Genomic DNA, 20,784 nt, shown 5'->3' on the forward strand with positions numbered 1-20,784 from the left:
TTTCTGGTTTTCTGGTGCTTAATTGGAGATAAGAGTCTCATGGACTTTCCTGCTTGGGCTGGCTTTGAACCACCATCCTTAGATCTCAGCCTTCTGAGTAGCTAGGATTACAGGCACAAGCCACTGGCACCTGGCTCCACTAGCATCATGTTTTAGTCTCAAAATCCTCAACTGTTTAATAATATAACCAAATTGGTGGAAATCAAATCTCTTGTCTGGATCCATTTTCAGTCTTTTATTTCTGCTCCCTGCATTCAATGTTTCACTTGTGAACATTAGTTGAACAAAAATGTTCCTTCAACATGGGATTCAGTTTCATACACTATGAATTTGAGATTCTCCAAAGCCTTGGATTTAGATTGCATGAAACTTCAAGTACAAGCTATTGATTTTTTCTGTGCATAATGATCAAAAGTGAGAAAATGTAGCCCAGTATCTAATATTACTCTGTAACAACTGAAGTATGGCTCTAGAAATAAAATGCTTTCCTGATAGATGAAATTATAGTCAGCTTTCAAGTCTAATAGCTTGTATTTTGATTTGGGTGGGGGCTGCACATTGTCTTCAAACATCATTTGATCACTGCCACAGTTTCAAAGGAATGAACTGTATCCCAATATTGAAATATTGGAAGATTATACAGAAGTGTGTGTGTGTGTGTGTGTGTGTGTGTGTGTGTGTGTGTGTGTGTGTGTGTGTGTGTGTGTGTGTGCAGAAGAGGCCTATAACATCAGGTTTTTGGGAACGCTATGCAGCTCTGTTGCCTTGCTGGATCTGAATAGGTCTTCTCATTGTTAGGCAGTACTTCCTTTATTCCATTTCTCACATTACTTTCTATTCCTTGCCTAAGTGCTTTAGGCTATAGAGCACTTTTTAGTTTTTGTCTTAGAAATCCAAGAAATGTAAAAACATTGCCTTCTAGTGTGTACTTGCAATGCAGTTTCAACCATTTTGATTATAGCTGCATTTAGGATTTATTTTATTTTGCATTATAAAAATGTATGTAGAAAATAAGTGGAGCTGTGGCTCAAGTGGTAGAGTTCTAGCCTTGAGCAAAAACGCCCAGGGACAGCACCCAGGCTCCTAACTCAAACCCCAGGATGGGCACACATACACAAAATATCTGTATGAATAACTGCTTTTTTCACAGAAGCTTAAGCTACATGAGGACAGGTGCTAAAGAGATTTATGTCTACATTTTCATAACTCATCACCTAGCATTGTGAAGAAAGAAAGCAATTGCCACTAGAATGATTAATTTTGTTTATATATTTTTATTTATTTTTTTAGTCATATGTCTTGAACACAGGTCTTGGGTATTCTCCCTGAGCTTTGGTGCTCAAGGCTAACTGCTCTACCACTTATGGGTTTGAGGTGGCTAACTGGAGATAAATAATCTCAGGGACTTTTCTGTCCAGGCTGGCTTCGAACTGCCATCCTCAGATCTCAGTCTTCTGAGTAGCTAGGATTACAGGTGTAAGCCACCAGTGCCTGACTCATTAATTTTTATCATTTGTGTTGACAAATGAAAAATGTGGTAATTTATTTTTTTGGCCCAAACCGCATTAATATTTCATTCAAACAAGTGTCAGTATTCCAGTCTTAAAGATAAAAGATCAGAATCCTCTTCTTAGAGAATATAGTTAGACATATGGATCTAGCTGAGATTACAGAGCAGAGAAGAATGAAGACTTGAAGTTTCAAAATCTGTAAGACCAATTATTGGCAAACTTTGTTTCTTGATTTTTACATTGTTAATGTGTGGCACAACTTCTCAATTACATGAAATCATAAATGTAGAAAGGATAGAAATCTATGTAGAATTTCTGGCACAAAAATAACAATGTTTCATATGGTCTTCATGCTGAAAGGGATAGAGTGAAACTTGCAAAACCTTACTTTTGACCTTCATGTTCATGTGAAGCTTCTCTTGTCATGATGTAAAAATGAGGTAGATATGGAACAAAAATCTTGCCAATCTAACATATATATTTTTTGTTAAGTTGTACCACGATACTTTAGAAGTCAATGTAACCTGCTAGAAACTGAAAGTATTTTCCTCATATTTAGGTATGTAGTTCTTGACAGGCAGACAAAAGGTTGTTCTTATTGAATACTAATACAAACCACAGAGTAAATATTCCTTAAAAATAAAAAGCTTTGGGAATCCTATTCTATTGGCAGAGTCATTCAGCAAATCAGGAAGGGTGCTGTTCTTTCCTGGTGTAATGACAGTCTATAACAGTTCAGTGTCTGCTCCTGAGCAGAGGTAACTTCAGTTTCCTGTCAAGTGATTATCCTGAAGGAGGTATGTGGACTATGTAGAGGGAACAAGAATTTGAAGAGACATGAAGTTTCCTCTCTAATGGCTTATTTCATCCATTGAGCACTGATCAAATGTGAAAGCTTTGTTTCAAACATTCACATCATCATCCATTTATCCGTTCCTACAATACCCTGGATGAGTATTTTATGTTTTATTGGAAGGGAGAGGAGTTTTGTGGTACATCATATTTGTGCAACAATAAATATTTGAAATATTACTTTAATTATATTCAGACACACTCATATTTTAAAGAGCACATGTCAGTATTCATAACTGTTCTACTAAGTATGGTTATATGCTTATACAATATGATTACGTGCATATGCAATGTACCCATATAACACTGGATCTATCCAGTAGGGATTTTACTACACTCAGAATAATTTATCACAGCCCTGTGTCTCCTAACTTAATTCTAGATATGTAAAAGTCTTTCAGTGTTTTCTTGCTTTGGATTACAGTAATCTCCTAATCACTCCAATTTCCTACTCTCTCATTCCATTTTCCACTCAGAAACAGACTGGATGACTTGAAATAATGCTTACATCCCGGAATTTTCCTCATCAGAATCCCATGAACAGCTTTGGATTACTTCTGAGTATAGTTTAAATTTTTCATGTGACTTATAGTATCTTGTTATCAATCTCTCTGCATTTTCTACCATCTCTGTTGCTTTCGATTTTATATGCAAGTTATTAGCAAATTAATTAATTATTTAATTAATTTCTTACTTATTTGTGCCAAATTGGGAATGGAACCCAGAACTTAGGGCATACCAGGCATGAGTTAAGAAAAATGCATTCATTTTTTGTTCTTTTTTTGTTCACTAGTGGTTTGAACCCAGAACCCTAGTCAAGCAATCTACCTCAAGTACCATGTATCCAATCATTTTCACTTTCAGTTATTTTTAAAGAAAATGTCTCTAGCTTTTATTTCCAGACTGGCCTTGGCCTTCAGTCCTCCTGCTTATGCCTCTAATAGCTGAAAACACAAGCACATGGCACTACTCATATCTGGTTTGTTGGCTGAGATGCTGCATTTGAAAACTCTTTTTGTAAGTTTTTTATGAACTGCACTCCTCCTGATAGCTACCTCCTGAGTGGCTAGTCCCAACTAATTTCTTCTTTTTTACTTTTTCTTTTTTTTTTTCATTGTGTGTGTGCGTGAGAGAGAGAGAGAGAGAGAGAGAGAGAGAGAGAGAGAGAGAGAGAGAGAGAGAGAGAGAGAGAGAGAGAGAGAGAGAGAGAGAGAGAGAGAGAGAGAGAGAGAGAGAGAGAGAGAGAGAGAGAGAGAGAGAGAGAGAGAGAAGAGAGAGAGAGAGAGAGAGAGAGAGAGAGAGAGAGAGAGAGAGAGAGAGAGAGAGTCTTGAACTCTGGGCCTGGGCGCTGTCCCTCAGCTCTTCATCTCAAGGCTAATACTCTACCACTTGAGCCACCAAGGCACTCTGGTATTCTGGTGGTTAATTGGAGATGAGTCACATGGGCTTTCCTACCATGGCTGGCTTTGAACCATGATTGTCAGATCTCAGCCTTCTGAGTAGCTAGAATTACAGCCATGAGCCATGGGTGCCTAGCACAACTCATTTCTGAAAAGCTCAATGTCTCTGCTATTTCTGAGCAATTTCTTCTCTACACACTTTTCTCTTTTGCTTAATGCCTATCCTTTCTTCAGATAATAACATCCCCTTAAGAATGTTCTTACTCAAAATGGGCAGTGTCCCCCTACAGTACTGACGAAGCAGTTCAAGTTCATTTACTGTCTACAGTCCTCTGCCTCTTTCATACCAAATACTGATATCATAGACTCCTCTTTTAACTTTTTCTAAACTCATCTCTGCAACTGATTAGAAAAATAATTGGTAGTTTGGCAGGTTGGAGTAGATTATGATTCAAATATATTTCTTCTTAAAACATGGAGAGAAAAATCTAGCACAAATCATTGGAGGTGTTAGCATGCTACATCCTTCACACCATTTGATCTCATTTGAAATTCAAGCTAACAACTGTAGAACTACAGAAAGTTCTTTCTGAACATGTTGTCCAATTTATTAATCTGCTGTATTACATCAGGTTAAGGATAATCTATTGCCATACCAATACCCTATGCTTGGTGACTGCTGGAGAGCTACATATGATATATTCAATAAATTGATGTTTTAGAAAAGATTCAGAAAAGTGGAAGATATAGTTCAAAATCACAAGCCCTAATCAGCAACACGGTTTCCATAGATTGTACTAATACTCATGTAAACAAATTGTATTATGATCACTTACATTCTAGATTAGTAAAGACTACCTTACAAACTTTGTTTCACTTAAGATAATGTAGATACGCTAGTTTTATAATAAAATATTTTACAAGAATACAACATTCATAAGCATATGTGCTAATGATATCTTAATTATGGAAGGAAACACTCTCTACCATGCTTTCTTTTGTGAAGGAATTGGGAAAGTCAAGAACAAAAACCCAAATAAAAATTATATAATTTAAGAAAATATGGAACTTACCTCCTCGCCCGAAATTCCCGATTTCACTAGGTCCACTGTTGCTGTTGTTTACTGGCAAGCTCGTGGCTGGCCATGAATCAGCAAGCCAAGGATAACTGGGATCGCCAGAATTTAGAAGACCTGGACGGCTAAAACCAAAGAAAAAGGAAATCATCAGGTGATATAAAGATTCTCACACCTCTCTCCCACAATACAAAGGGTGAAGGCATAAAGGAAGATTTTAATTGACTTCAAATTAAAATGTGAAGACTTAAGAATTAAGGAACGTTAGCAGTTCATTACAGCTATATATAGATCAACCCTGTCGGTGAAAGCAGAGTCCTTGCCTGGGGTTGTGCTGGCATCCAAATGAAATCAGTTGTCTGCCCCTGGTGACATAGTAGATCCTCAAACAAGGACCAATGACAAATTGACACCTCAAGGGAACCCTAACATACCAGACTGTTCCATATCAGCCATTCCAGGAGTGTGGGCTATTCTATCCCTGATTCCTGCAGCTCCACATGAAGCTGTGTCTCTAGGCTGCCAAACTTATTATGAGCCATTGTGTTTGATTTAGAAGCAAAGAACTTGAGGGAAATTAATGAATGGTACTTCCACTGTTCCATCAATAGCATATTTCACTCTTCTAAATTGCCAAATATCAAGAGTATATTTAAGGCAATAAAAGATTCACTATGATCTGATCTAGCATGTGAGTACACTCTGTAAGGAAAAGTTCTTTCACCTCAGATATAATACAGAATTTTCTTCTTTAATGTTAAAGACTGATTTCTGCTTCCTTTACATATGATTAGCATATTTACAAAGAAATAGAACATCTATAATCATTGTACTTTTTATGATAGACCCCTTCTGGTACAAATCCCTAAGAGAAACATGTGTTTCTATGGAAACTGCAATAAGAAGATTCAACTGCTTTCTTGCTACATTCACTAGCTCTCATTAGACTTAATCTCTTCTTGCTAAAATATTGATTAAATGGGAGATTGGAAGTTATTACCAGAGCCTAATTACAATCTCCATATTGGCAAAAGGAAAATAGATGAGGATATATGGGTTTGTTATCAGCTTTTATCAATTTCAATTGAGTATCCAAAATTGTGGAATCCAGTCCTATCAATCTACAGCCTATTCATCATCCATGAATCATTTACTTTGTGATCGATTATGTGTAATTGTTCACTCACAGCAATTTAGGGAGAGCCAATAAGGAGTCTTAAACAACAGCAACTTCATTTGCTAATGTCTAATTAATGCAGTAAACATCCTGCTAACAAATGAACACATTCCTTGTGATATTTACTACTAATTTCTTCAGGGGCATCTGGGAGATATGAAACATCTGGACTTGATTCCTCTAAAGTGTACAACAGATAGATCATTAAACCTTTTGGTAAGTCATTTAATTCCTCCTAGATTCCTCAGACTTGTAAGTGATCATTTATTTCAATAATGGAATCCTACCATAGTTTTCCAGTACTGATTAATAATAATAAAAGGGTATTTTCTTAGAGTACCTTCCATTGCTCATTAGTCCTCCATCCCCTCTTTGAAATGTAACTGAATGACAAAAAAGAAAGACATAATCAATATTAATTACAATTAATAACAACTACATATTATACCCCAGTTTAGAGTCCAAACCTCTGGGAATTTTAACAAAATATAATTAATGTAATTGTACAGATAATAACAAGCAGTGATTTGGCTAAGGGCAAAGTTTTCACTTGCTCAAACTTTAATAGAATATTTCCTTTCTTCAAGCAAATGTATGCTTAAATTAAAGTGATAATTTATATTTAGATGTCAAACATTGCCACAAGTATTATGCACAGTGGTTATAGAACACTGCTGATGTGAGTTACCAAATCAAACTTAACATAGAGACATCTTAATTAGAAGCCATTAAACAACACACAGAATAGACTCTAAAACAGGATTGTTCCAAAACCAAATATTCTTCCAAAAACCAAAGGAAAGAAATATTCACTGATTACATTTTTCTCTCCTTCATAGATCCATGTAATTAAAGTTATCAGCACTACAAACTGAGCAGTACAAATACAATTACAATAGACACAAACTAATTAATTCAGAATAAAACGCTCCTGAAAATGAAATTTGCACACCATAGATACTGAAAGGATTCCAACTGTATATAATAATAATCAAGTTCAAGTTTCCTATAAATCTATAGAATTTATTAACATCATCAGCAAGCCCATCAAAGAGCTAAGGTAATGAATCCACTACCTTCCATCTATCAATGGTTTCTGTTCCACACAGCAGAAAACAATGAAAGCAGTGTCAAAAATAAGCTAGAGAATGTAGATATCAGTTCAATTTCAACATCTTCTATACAAAATGTTTATGACCAAATGTATTTAAACTTCAAAATAATAAGAGAAATAATATATGTTATATTCTATAAAACTATTTAGGACAGCCAACTGCACTGGACAATAATAATTTGACAGTCCAACTTGAATATGCCTAGGCAGCAGTGCAAATTCTTTACATCAGAAATTAGTATACATCAAATTTTGCCACTATAATTTTTTTTTGCTGGTTCTGGGGCTTGAACTTAGCATGTGGACGCTGTCCCTGAGAATTTTTTCTCAAGGTTAATGTTTTAATGCTTAAGGCACAGCTCCCAGGCTGACTTTTAACTGCAATCCTAAGATCTCAGCCTACTGCCATTAGTGCTCAGCATGCCACTAAAATGAAAGACAAATTTGTTTTTTAAAAGTTTATAAAATTCCTAATTAAAGTACATTAAAATATGGCACTGTACTTGTGCCAAGATCAAGATTGGGCTACCAGAGACAAACCTGGAAAAATACTGACTCAAAATCAGGAATTTCTTCTAACTTTTGAAAAATCAAGAGCGTTCATTTGTAACATGTGAAAGTTCTTAGCCTAACTGAACAGTGCAAAGGTTCAGTTCGGTTTAGTTAAGAACTAAAAAATTTTAGAATGGCATATAATTCAAATTTATTGCAATTTCATGGAAATATTAACAGATTTAGCAAGGAGAGCACACAAAGTACTTTCAATATTATTTGACAGGATTAACCCTAATCTCATGCCATCCAGAACTACAAAAAGCAGGAGAAAAATACAACTAGGAGCTAAATTGCCCTTCTGAGGTAAGGAAGTGTTTAGAATGCCTATCTCTACCAAGTCACCTTTCCTATTCTGAATGAAAACTATAATGTTGCAGCCAAAACTCATTCCCCTTCCTGACAAACCATTGCTCAAATATGAATGGAAATTAAACCTCTTTTAATAAGCACTAATTCAACCCAAATAATCAGAACATAAAAATTCTATCTAATCATTTGGCTGCTTTTGGATACCCTTGTTAAATAATTTATATGCCACCAATTTCTTTAAAACATGCATATGAAGTATTTAGAATTTTGTAAATTTGCTTGCTCATGCTAAACTGTTTGCATTTACTAAATTTTATGAAAAGTTTTTCCTAAGGAATAATCATAAAATACAAACTTTCAGTTTAGAAGTCAAAATATTTTTTCTTTATAATTTTGGCTGTCAATAATTATAAATAATAAATGATGTATAGCATAACTTTTTAAAGACCCAAATAGTCTTCATAAAAATTACCATGCAGTAATATAGGTACATGTGATATATATTTGCCAATTCGATTCATGAAACCACATAACCTTTTTTCAAATTTGTATTATTTATTTTTCTATTCATCAATACAGTAAACATGATCCAATATTTACTGCAAATAAAAATTCTCCTAATATTTTCTGTCCAAACTTCTTTTTAATTCTGTTTGATCTCATAACAGCCTAGATAAATATATTTTTCCAATTATCAGGAAATCTTCATTTAGGGACAAGAGGATTTTTAGTGCTCAACAAACAAAGATATATAACACAGCCTACTGCTCCAAGCAGGATGTCAGTTTCAGGAATAACTTTTGTTCTATCTGTCCTATTTGTCATAGGAACTGAAAAACTTAAGTAACTTGTGCATACAAGTAAGAGTTTAAACCATTAGTGTTCTAGTATAAATAAGTTACATCCTCTGACCCCTAAAAAGTATCAACACTGAGTAGCAATCTCTCTTTTGCTTTTGTAAGTTTTTAATATATTTCTATAATAAAGTTATTCAAAAAGCAGCCATGATAAAAGTCAATGACCAATGCTTGTCAACATGAGTTAAGTGGAAGGCTTGTTGGCCATAGTTAAGTCTTACCCCACAAGACAGTCCTATGTCTACCACTAAGCATACTGTCTCTATTGTATCTCTGTTGGTTAAGAAGATACTTGGATCTAAAAAGTATGTGTCGAAGAAAATTCTGAAATCAAATTTGATTAGCTTTACAATTCTACTTATTGTAAATCTATTAAGAGAACATGTCTTCTAATAAATGTGAATTATATCAAAGGTTTATAGTTACAACTGGAGTTTTGAAAAATAATCTAGAGCTAAAATTATTTTATTATATATTTTCCTCTATTAGCATTAATTAGTTGTACAAGAAGGTTTCATTTTAACATGTTCATATAAGCATACAATGTACCCTGATCAGATTCATCTCCTTTGTTCGTCTCCCTCATCCCTCTGTTCCTTCCCAAACAATTTTCTTCTCAACAAGTTAAACTGTAAATTAGTTAAAAGGCTGAATCCAAATGGACTCTACTAAAAATCTTTTACTGCTATTATGAATCAGCAATTAGAAGTTATGAAGAGACTATGGATGTGAAACTTTATAAACACCTATTAGGTAATGAAAATATGAAATCTTTATAGTTTTCATCTTGTGAGTAAGATCACATTGCTTGAATATGACTGGATTCTGTTTTCATGCTTATAAATTATAAGATTCTCAGAGCAGTAATTTATAAACTTTCTATAGAAAACATGTGCAGAGTATATTCTACACAAAACAGTTCAGAAAAAATAGTCCATCAAGTACTCTTGGTACTATTAAAATAATTCATGTTCTAATTTATGAAATTTCAGAAATATGAGTACATGATTAACACACATTCTACCATTCAATATTATTTAAAAATATCTTATGCTTTAAGTTGTATGAAAATGTAAAAAGTTGAAAAAACGGAAGACAGGTTATTTGGATGGAAAATATGTAGTAATTATCACAAGTCAGAAATGCAATGCTACGTCCCTGTGGTTTGGAAAAATTTCATTTGCTTCTCATTTGGAAGAGAGTAATGTTGCTAGAGGTGAATTACTAGCTGAAGGGAAATCCATTCTGAGAGTCAACCCTCTATCAATTTTGAAAGACCTCTCTGTGACTTGGCCTTTTTCAAAATATTTGAAAGGCACTGAACATCCTGAATTAGCAGGTTTTCCTGAAGCAGATGAGTATCAATCAAGATGAGAAATGACAATAGGAAATGTACTATTTGTGTCAAGCTCAATAACCAATTGATGTTTTAAAATTAACTTCATAGGGTTTGCAAGGAACAGTGAAAAATAAAAAGAAGAAAAGTCCTTCCAATGTATTTATATTAAAAGTATAAACCTTCTAGTTATGAGAACTATTTTATTTATAAGAAGTGAGTGAGGGCTGGGAAGGTGGCCCAATTGTAGAGTGCCTGCCTACCATGCATGAAGCCCTGGGTTCCATTCCTCAGTACAACATAAACAGAAAAGGCCAGAAGTGGTGCTGTGGCTCAAGTGGTACAATGCTATTCTTGACCAAAAGAAGCTCAGGGACAGTGCCCAAGCCCCGAGTTCATGTCCCAGGACTGGCAAAAAAAAGTGAGTGAATGAAGAAATTTGGAGGTTTAACTGGCACTAATCACATGAGGATATATTAGAACTTTGCTGTGATTTGAATGTCTATCTTCTAATATCACTAAAGTCACGTGAAAGGATAAATACTGTCCTTGATAAAAGGATAAATATTGTCCTTGAGTGAAATCAGTTTTTCCTTATGTTTCATAAGATTGTTATGAGTGTGTCAAAAATGAAATGCATCTTAATGATTAGTTAAATTGATAGGTTCATGGACACTGTTTTCAGAGATGAATAGGAACTAGACTGCACATGAGAAGATGCACTGCAGAATGTGAATGTTGATTCTGACACTAAGAAGTTACTCTATTCAGTATCTGTTCAGGTATTTAGTGATTTAGTACTGAGGTGGTGACAAAGTATAAGGAACCAGGCATTAAGTAGCCTGAAAAGAAAATGGCAGACGGATGACCTGTCATCCAACATGGAAGCCACTGGCCAGTGGTTATGCTATGCTCCTTTCTCTAGTCCTTTCTGGAAAGTTATCCTGGCCAGAAGCCAAGAGATCTTATCTTCATACGATACAGATACACAATATTATCATCGAATTTTTATGTTTAATGCTGCCAGGTAACAAGCAAAACAATCAAGTGCTTCATTTTTATACTAACTAGACATTATTTTCAATCTTCTGTTTCTATTATTTGGTAAGAAGAAACAATTCTGAATAACTCATATTGATGACTGCTTTATTGCTTGTTAATAACAGAAGACTGAATACAGTATCTCAAAACTTAAAAAAGTGTGTTGGGGATGATGATAAATTAAATTTGTCCCCTTGAAAATTTTATAAAGTTTAAAAACTGTGAATGACTTGTATAGTGGTTGTGGTTAAATGAATAATCAAAATATATTGAATCATAAGTTAGTATCCTAACCACTATCTCTTTTCTCTTTTCTGCTTCTGTTGGCTTCTCTTTCTTTCTCCCTCCCTCTCTCCTTTCATTCTTTCTCTCTCTCCTTTAGAATTTCTGAAAGTTTTAAAAGCTATAATTTCTCACGTGTTTCAAACTCTATCTTAGATCTAAGAAGAAAACAATTTTAAATGTCCAAAGATCATTTAGCATTTTCACTGGTCACATTCATTTCCTGAATTGTTTTCCCTTTGCTTCCTTCTGCTTCTTCCTCCAAAAACATTTCATTTAAATGAATAGTAAATCTCGGAATTAATGTCTCATCAGTTGTTTTTTAAATTCTAGTGAGATTTTTGCTTATTATATTCTTTATCTGGGACATTTTCCAGTGTAACCTGCATTCTGACATAGTAAATGCTATTTTTTCTGATCGTTAGTGAGCATTTAAATAGTGTTCTTAACATTCCTCATAGAATGTCTTCTGACATTCTATATGTATATTCTATACATTCTGTATGTATATATACATCTGTACTTTTGAAGAACAAGTTAGGGAAAACATTTGAGCCTTTTATTGTCATGTATACTTGTTAAACTTCACTGAACACAGAAGAAAAGAGATTGCCCGTGGTCAAAAAGCGATATGGTCAAGAGCAAGGCACTGAAGCATGCTGCTTATAATTGCATTTTACAGACCAGGTTCTTAAAACAAGCAAAAATTATTTGTTTCTTATCCAGTTCCATTCCTCTTTCTCATTTCATTACATTCCTAAAGATAAGTAGTTCACATAGCTGAAAATAGTCTCTTACCAGCATAATTACTGAGACCCTTTCTCTTCTTTCTTCGCCAGTACAACCAGATGCTAAATCCCATCAAAATTACCCAGCAGGCACCACCAATACCAGCTATAAAGGCTGGTTGCTTTACGACATCAGTGATTTGTTCAGTTATGCTGTTGTTGTTCTCAGTAATGACAACTTCATTACGTCCCCCTATGGATAACATGATGGAGTTAGTATGGATTAAGATAAAGAAAGAAAGAAACATGTATATGCTATGCCCAGTGCACAGGTGATCCCTTCAAGCTCAGGTAATAACTTTATTTTTTGTTATTTTGTTTTGTTTTTACCTGCTCTTATCACAACTGCTGTTCAGCATTTTTGTGAGTGTATTAAGAAGAGGCAAATTATGTGTGTGAAAGTGTGGCTAAGAACATTATTCTTTTTGGTTTGCTCTGGACAGATTCAGAACCAGTTCTTGATTTCTAGCCTTATATACAATGATTCAAACAAATACTCTGAAGTGAAATAACAACTTTCCTTGAATTAGGTTAAGAGTTATTTGATATCAGTATTCCGAATTGATATGGCACTGCCCATATTCAAATACTTGAGTTAAAGATTAATGTCAATTTATATTACCCTTAATAGCCCACCAAATATTTTATTCATACAACTATACTTTAATTTTTATAGCAAACATGAAAACTAGTACATAAAATAATAATACTTATGAAAGCTTTCTTTCATAGAAATCAGTATGCATAATTAAAATTTCAGAGTATACATGAATGTGCTCCTATAGTATCCGAAACTAATTTGACAATCTATGTGAGCTCTGAAGGAAAAGACCAACTGTAACTAAAACATACATTTAAATTTGGATTAAGATTATTCTAGTGGTGGTTATGTGTATCACTTAGAGAGAATTAAGAAAAATCTCAATCTATCTTTAATAGCATTTAAATTCAAGGACTCATCATATAATAAAGAACAAAGACTTAGCCCTTAGTTCATGGATTAAGAAGTTTAGATCCAGAGATTTTTATTTAAAGTATAAATATAAGATCTAATCAGTAGCTAATGAAATCCTTACAAGAGGTAATTTGTAAGTTTCATATATATGTGAACATACAAACATATATAACACAAGTGCTACATATATATAACATACATAAAACAGTACACATGTGTAACATATTGCACACACATATACACTATGTATCATATTTTAAAATATCCCACACAGGAATGTGGAATTTTCATGGAACATTATCTTTGCTATTTACTAGCTAACTAAGCAGTAAGCTTATGTAAGGAACTTAAACCTTTCAAGTCTCCTTGGCAACAATAATATCTACTTCATGGATTTTGAGAGGATTTATTGAGATCTTGTATATAAAGAGACAAATGGGGATATGGTAGTTTTGTATTCAAAATTATGACTGATATAATACTAAAGGATACCTTAAACTTTTCACAGACATGAGTGATAAATTCTCTAGACTTGAGAAACTTACAAGATATAAGTGATTTGATAATGACATTGTTTATAATTTTTAGAGAAGAAAAATGATCACAGTTTAGAAAATATTGAAAGAATATTAACCAGTATTCAGTAAGCACAAACTCTAACCTGTGACATTTTTTGGCAATTATTGGTAACTCAATCTTTCCTTATCATTAGACAGAAACACAGTGTTTCGCAGAAGGTAGTATGTTTCTGAGTGCTCAGGAAGAGTCCAAGATCTCTGAATGACAGTAGAGAATGGAAAACATATCACCCATTCTTCTCACCCATGTTCAAATAAATAACAAAAACATTTGATAAATATATAAAAATGAAGGCTTTGTTTATTATAGTCATTAGCATTCTGTTATAGATACTTATATGGTATTACTAAAAGCTTGTGTTGATCCAGATCTAAAGATTAAATTAACTTATGTAAACATTTTTCTTGTTACGTAGCATACTCATAAGCAACATGTATTTATAGCTATATGCACATATACAGACATGTATATATGCACATGTTCACATATATGTACATATGCACACATGTATATGTGCACATATATATTTAACATAGCATATATCTTTAGATGGACACAATGGCTCATAGGTCTAATCTCATTATAGGTGGAATTAGAGAACTAAGGTTTAAGGCCAGTCTAGGCATAGAGTTCATAAGAGTCATCTCAACTGATACACTAAGCATGGAGGTTCCCAATTACAACCCCAACTACATAGAAGACATTAATAGGAGGAATGTAGTCAGAGGCTAGCCTAGGGCAAATATGTGAGGTTGTATTAAAAAATGATTAAACTAAAATAGGAGTAGGTATGGCAAAAGTGGTATGGTAGACTGTACATCAAGCACAAGGCTGATTTCAAAATCTTGAGCTCAAATTTCATAAATACATGAATAAATAAAATGAATAATTTAAGTAGCTCTTATTTTAAATATCATAATAGTTATAGAAAAAAAAGAGCCTTATAGAGCAAAGAGAAAAATCTTAACAGTTATTGTATAAAACGTCATAAAATATAATGCAGAGTTTGGGATGTTTATGTTAGACAAGGTATATCATTATTTTGAAACTGTTGTCAGCTGGATTAAGTTGAGCATATACAAGAATGCACCTAACCAGTGATGACCCTGTATTATATGTAGATAAATAATTAGATGATAGATGGATGGATACACAGATAGATAGATATAGATTTAGATTTAGATTTAGATATAGATGGTCTCTCACCCACTGGAGTGTAATGAAAAACAAAGTTGATTTGTTGAGCTAAGAATAAACCAGACATCAGATTTTATTATTCATGTTAGTGCAAAAGTTCACAATCATTTTATACATTATTAATGATGTAAGGTAAGCATGAAAAATACAAACAATTAGAAAAACAATAGCTTGGTTATAAAGCAAGGTAATTACAAATTCTATGTTAGTGCAAATTTATTTCATGGGGTAGTGTGTGATGGTCACATATGTAAACACACTTGCTTACATTTTTGTGTCTGGAAGTTTAGTGATAGACAATTATGAACAGCTTCATAGAGAAGTCACTTTTCTACAGAAAACTTCAGAGAAGAAAGACCCTGATTTTAAATCTGCATGAAGTTGTGCGGACTTGATTGATGGCTACTTTAGGAAACTTTTTAAGATGAAGACTAAACTGAGCAAATAGAGGTGAATCTTTACAAGGTCTGACACAAGACAAATTTAAAATTATTAACTACATCAAATGCTAATACACGATTTACTTAAAGCCATGAGGAAATGAAGTAGAGCTTGCCATTTGGAATGTGGTCCCAGTACCAAATAGACAATAGGAAAAGCATCAATTGCCACAGAATAAATCACTATTCAACTAAATAATAAGGGCTGTGTAGATAATATTTTTAGACAAGACGTGAAGGTAGATAGGGAAAGATAATTAAAGAAACAATTAGAATGCTTCTCAGTACAACAGTAGATATTAAAACAAAATAAATCTCCTGAGAACAAATAGCCATTTGTGGGTTGAACTTTGCTTATGTGTACATATGCACTCATTTCAAATAATACAATTCTATTTTTATGATTACCCCAGGAGCATTGTGTATTCTAATTACCTGACTAGAGACAGAAAATTCACTTAACTACATTGTATTTCATAGAAAAAAAATTCGGTAACACTTAGAACACTAAAAATAAATTAGAAAGTACTTAAAATCCATTTAGAGACTGAGTCTTTTTCAAATAATAGAAGAGTTAAATAAAGCATTCTATTAGATTAAAATAGTAGGAATTAACTTCATTATTTTAAGTTACTATACAACTGTGCCATAACATACCGTCTCATTGTCATGACAAAGGTTTGGATATAATGCAAGCTAGCAATATTTTATTTGACTTCAAGAGCAATAGATCTCCAAAGTACTACCAGGTGGTCATTAGTAAAAAACAAAACAAAACAAAACAAAACGAAACAATGTGTCCTACTTACATTGTGAATTTATTATAAAAGAAAAGAGAAATATGAAACATGAAAGGGAAATACAGTTTTTCAGGAATCATCAATAAATCCATTACATACACATCTATCTATCTATCTAATCTATCTATCTATCTATCTATCTATCTATCTATCTATCTATCTATCTATCTATCTATCTATCTATCTATCTATCTCTCTCTCTCTCTCTCTCTCTATCTATCTATCTATCTATCTATCTATCTATCTATCTATCTATCTATCTATCTATCTATCTCTCTGTCTGTCTGTCTGTCTGTCTGTCTGTCTGTCTATCTATACAAGAACTATAGTTAAAATTTTTCCTAATCTAGTGACTCTCAGAGAAAATTATTCTTTTGATGTGTTTCATGTGTGTGCTTTGTTTCTTTTTTTGAGATAAGGTTTTCTTACATAGATCAAGCTGAACTCAACCTCAGAATTCCTTTTTCTTCAATTCTCAAGTGGTGGGCATGGTCCACTACTCTTGAACCTCAGATATAGTTTTTAAAGTCAGAAATTAATAACTTTTTTCTAAGCGCTATAAATATTCTCTTTCCTTCTCTTGATTTATATATGTTCATGAACATACTATATGTATTTCATGAAAATGTAATATATATACATATATTTCATACAAATATGATATACACACATACATATATATCTGTAAATCATTTCTTTTGTATTCCAATTTAGCTCAGAAGATCTCAGAAGAGAGAAATTTTAGCTTTCCCTCAGGTTAAGGAATTAATTTAGTCTGAATGACTAATTAAGAGAGGAAAGGCAATTGAGAGAAAAAGTAATAATTTACCTATATCTCTTCAGCATCTTTAATATAAATAAAAGTCAGAGAATCCAGAGTTTGACATTGTGACTTAATGTTAAAACTTCCCCTATGCAATCTACATATTGTAATAGGAATAATTACCCAACAATTGGCAACATACTCTGTCATTTCTATCAATAAATAAAACAAAAAAGGAATGACTTATAAATCCTCTGAATATTTGTAAATTTATAAACTGTGAGAAGAATTTGTTTTTAGCTAAAGATTGCCAAGTGAATAAAAGCAAGGAGAAAGAAATTTAGTCTCTTGAAGGAAGGATGCTCCATGACATGAAATCTGTACTATGTTTATCCTTTCTCATTGGGACTATCAATCCATGCAGTGCCAGAAAGGTAGAGCCCAAAATGAAAACCCTCAGCCTTTCTGGTATGGTGGGTTAGAGTTCAGAGTTCATAGACAGACAGACAGACAGACAGACAGACAGACAGACAGACAGACAGATAGATACATAGATAGATCTATGATAACTTAGAACTTCTGTCCAGAATAAACAACTCCTACTAATCAGTAATAAGGGACAAATGAATGGAAAGGCAAGACCAATGTACAAAGGAAAAGCTACCCAAGGAGTATTGCTTAACATTAGTCTTGAAACAAAATTCTTCTTAAAATTACAAGGAGGTTTTCTGTTGTGTACACTAGAGTGAGCTCAATTGCAAAGATCGGCAAGTCATCTCTCTGTGATAATATAGAGACAAAATGTCCTTCTTCCTTGCAGGCAGATGTAGACAGATTTACAATTTGGAAATTGGTCAGCAGTTTTTTGTTGTTGTTGTTGTTTACCAAGTCAAAGCACATAACGTTTTTATCTAGAAATTCTACTTCTAGGTATTTCTCCAAAAGAAATAAATGTGACTCAAGGAATCTTAACCAAGAGTATACATTCTCTGAAGAGAAAGGCAAATCAACAAAATGTATCATATTGCATTCTCTCAGCAGTAAGCCATTTGAACTGCATAATGCAAACTTGGGTGATTCTCATAAAGAGTAACATAGTCAAAGGACCTTGGGGATTCAATTTATGTGTATTTCAATAATAGACTAACCTAATCCAGGTGATAGAAAACAACTTTATGCAATAATGGTAAATGCATATAATAGCTATTTCTTCTGTTTGAAGAATTGACATGGATTACCTTTTTTTGGATTGTTTGGGGTTGTTGATGCTTTTTTGACTAAGAGAGCATATATCTTGGAGAAATAACATATTCTCTTCTGCAACTCTCTCATTTTGTTTATTTCAATGGCACCAAAATTAATATTCAATCAAATAAAAATATTTTTCAAATTATATTTTAGTCTTTAAACTCTTGCTGATTACACTCTTTAGAAGATTATTGGAGTCATAAGAGCACAAGCAATGGTACTATTTTTATTTATTTATGAATTTCTTCATTTAGTATTCTGTTTTGAATTCAGAGTCTCATGCTCTTACTTGCCTTTTTCACTCCAGGCTGGCATTCTTGAGCCACAGCTCCACTTTTGGCTTTTGACTGGTTACATTCGAGGACTTTTCTGTTTGGGCTGGTTTAGAATTGTGATTCTCAAATCTCAGCCTCCTAAATAGCTGGGATTACAAGCAAAAGCCACCAGCAAGCACCTACCTACATATCAATTATTTTTGTAAGAAATCCTTGTAGCTAATACATGCTTCCATAGTACATGCTGCCCTATCACAAGTACACATTTATAATTAGCATGTTGACTCAAAAGCATCTACCTTACATCAGCTGACAGCCAAATACAGATGGCAGACATGGATACTTACCAATTATTATTGGCTGCGGTTCACTTTTTACTCCAACCCCAGCACTTGTACTGGCTGCCACCTCTACCCGGTACTGAATTCCTGGGAATAATCCACCAATTATTACAGACCGAATGGCTGCATCCACAGTTTTGTTGATATGGAATCGTGTTTCATTTCCCAGACACCAGATCTACAGAAACATAGTAAAAACATAATAAATATGAAATTATCTTTTTTGATCATTATAATTGATTAAATATTTGTTATTAGTGGCCCATTCTGTTTTCTAGGCTTATAGTGCTGTTTGTACATGATATTTTGTAGCCCAATCTCTGTGTGTATTGATATGTGTACATGTTAAAGGAAAAATAATAAGACAAGCTAAAACAATATCATGTTCATTTATATGTTACAATCATGATTATGTACTAATAATGAGTTGGAAGTGACAATGATTCCTGTAATAACATTTCTGAAAAGAAGTCCTTGGTTACAAATAGCATTTTGATATGGATTAAAACATATAATTTCCTCTTGCTAACTTATCAATATTTATTCTTCCACATGCTATATTGTAGGTGTGGTGATTATAAGTAACACTATTTGAGGTATACAGGAATATACCCAAATAATTTATATTTCATTTAAGAAAATATTAAATTACGTATAAGTAGTTAACAATAATTGTCCCAAGTTATCACTATTGACTAAAATCAAGTAAGCCAATATTTAAACTTGACACTAACAAATCTTAATATTATTCAAAATATATCTTCACACATTCATGAGAACAAAGTAGTGGGAAGTCTTTATACAATGATTTTAAGAAGCTGGGATTTTACTCTGAGTAGAAAGCAAAGTTGATGATATATTTCCTTTGGGAAGGTAGAAATCTGTTACAAATATAATCTTATAAATGTTCCACTATATTGCTACATTTCTATCATTTTACATACATGTACAAAATTTGGAATACTTAATTTTGTTTCTGTCAAGGATATGTTCCTGAAACTTCTTTAGTAATTTCTATGAATTGTGTTTTTTTACTTACATACACCTTTTGTGTCCCTACTGAAAGCCTAGCCCATATTTAAATATATATATATATATATATATATATATATGTATATGACAGTATGGAATGAGATTTGTATAACATGAAAAAACATCATATTGTGATCATTATCAATATTTAACAAATTAATTGTTTAGGTTATTTAGTCATAGATGGTGCAAAACAAATTTCTAACCTTATTAACACACACATAAATTGTCAATCATGTCTTCAGTGTTCAAATAACCTCCTAAAATTTATACAACTGTCTAAGCTATATAATTATGCTATTACTATAAAGACATTTATTCTTCTTAGGTACCTGTGTTTACATTGTGATGAGAACAAATCTATACTAAAATCCTAGGTATTTAGTTTATCTATTTGCTTGAGTAAGTTTATCTTAAACTTAACAAAATCCTATTTAAATTTTTATTTTGTTTTAGAAATAAAAATAAAATTTTGGGTAAAATTATTCAGTTGAATTTCACATAGTAAGACTAGCAAAGCTACAAGCAAACAATACTAAAATAGGATTTTTTTTATTGTGAAAATACTGTACAGAGGAGTTATAACTACATGGGCAAGATAATGAGTACATTTCTTATCAAGCATTGTAGCCTCCTCCTTTGTTTCCCCCTCCCATCCCTTCCCATAACATAGGATTTTTATCTTCCTAGATAACTAACATAGGAAGATTATTAATATGAACTTAGATTGTGACGGTGCAGTAGAGTATCTCGATTTCTTCCTGTGAATCTAGAGCATATGTTATTTTTTCTGTTGTTATTTTGCCATGAGATTTCAATATGTGGCTCAGATTGGCCTGAAACTCTTGATCCTCTT

The 20,784-nt window shown here is 33.0% G+C and overlaps 1 protein-coding gene across 13 annotated transcripts in view; it reads right to left on the reverse strand.

Annotated features, from left to right (window-relative positions):
• Window positions 1–20,784, reverse strand: part of Robo2 (roundabout guidance receptor 2) — a 1,450,478-nt gene that overhangs the window by 53,205 nt on the left and 1,376,489 nt on the right. For all 13 annotated transcript variants that reach the window (XM_070030464.1, XM_070030463.1, XM_070030462.1 and 10 more), the window contains 4 exons: window positions 18,903–19,074; window positions 12,309–12,491; window positions 6,357–6,399; window positions 4,837–4,964 (listed from right to left, as the gene is read on the reverse strand). In XM_070030464.1, the coding sequence (XP_069886565.1) occupies window positions 4,837–4,964; window positions 6,357–6,399; window positions 12,309–12,491; window positions 18,903–19,074 (526 nt within the window). The remainder of the gene's footprint in view (window positions 1–4,836; window positions 4,965–6,356; window positions 6,400–12,308; window positions 12,492–18,902; window positions 19,075–20,784) is intronic.

Source organism: Dipodomys merriami, unplaced genomic scaffold (assembly GCF_024711535.1).
Source record: "Dipodomys merriami isolate MVZ:Mamm:240054 unplaced genomic scaffold, mDipMer1.0.p SCAF_2, whole genome shotgun sequence".
Taxonomy (NCBI): Eukaryota; Metazoa; Chordata; class Mammalia; order Rodentia; family Heteromyidae; genus Dipodomys; species Dipodomys merriami.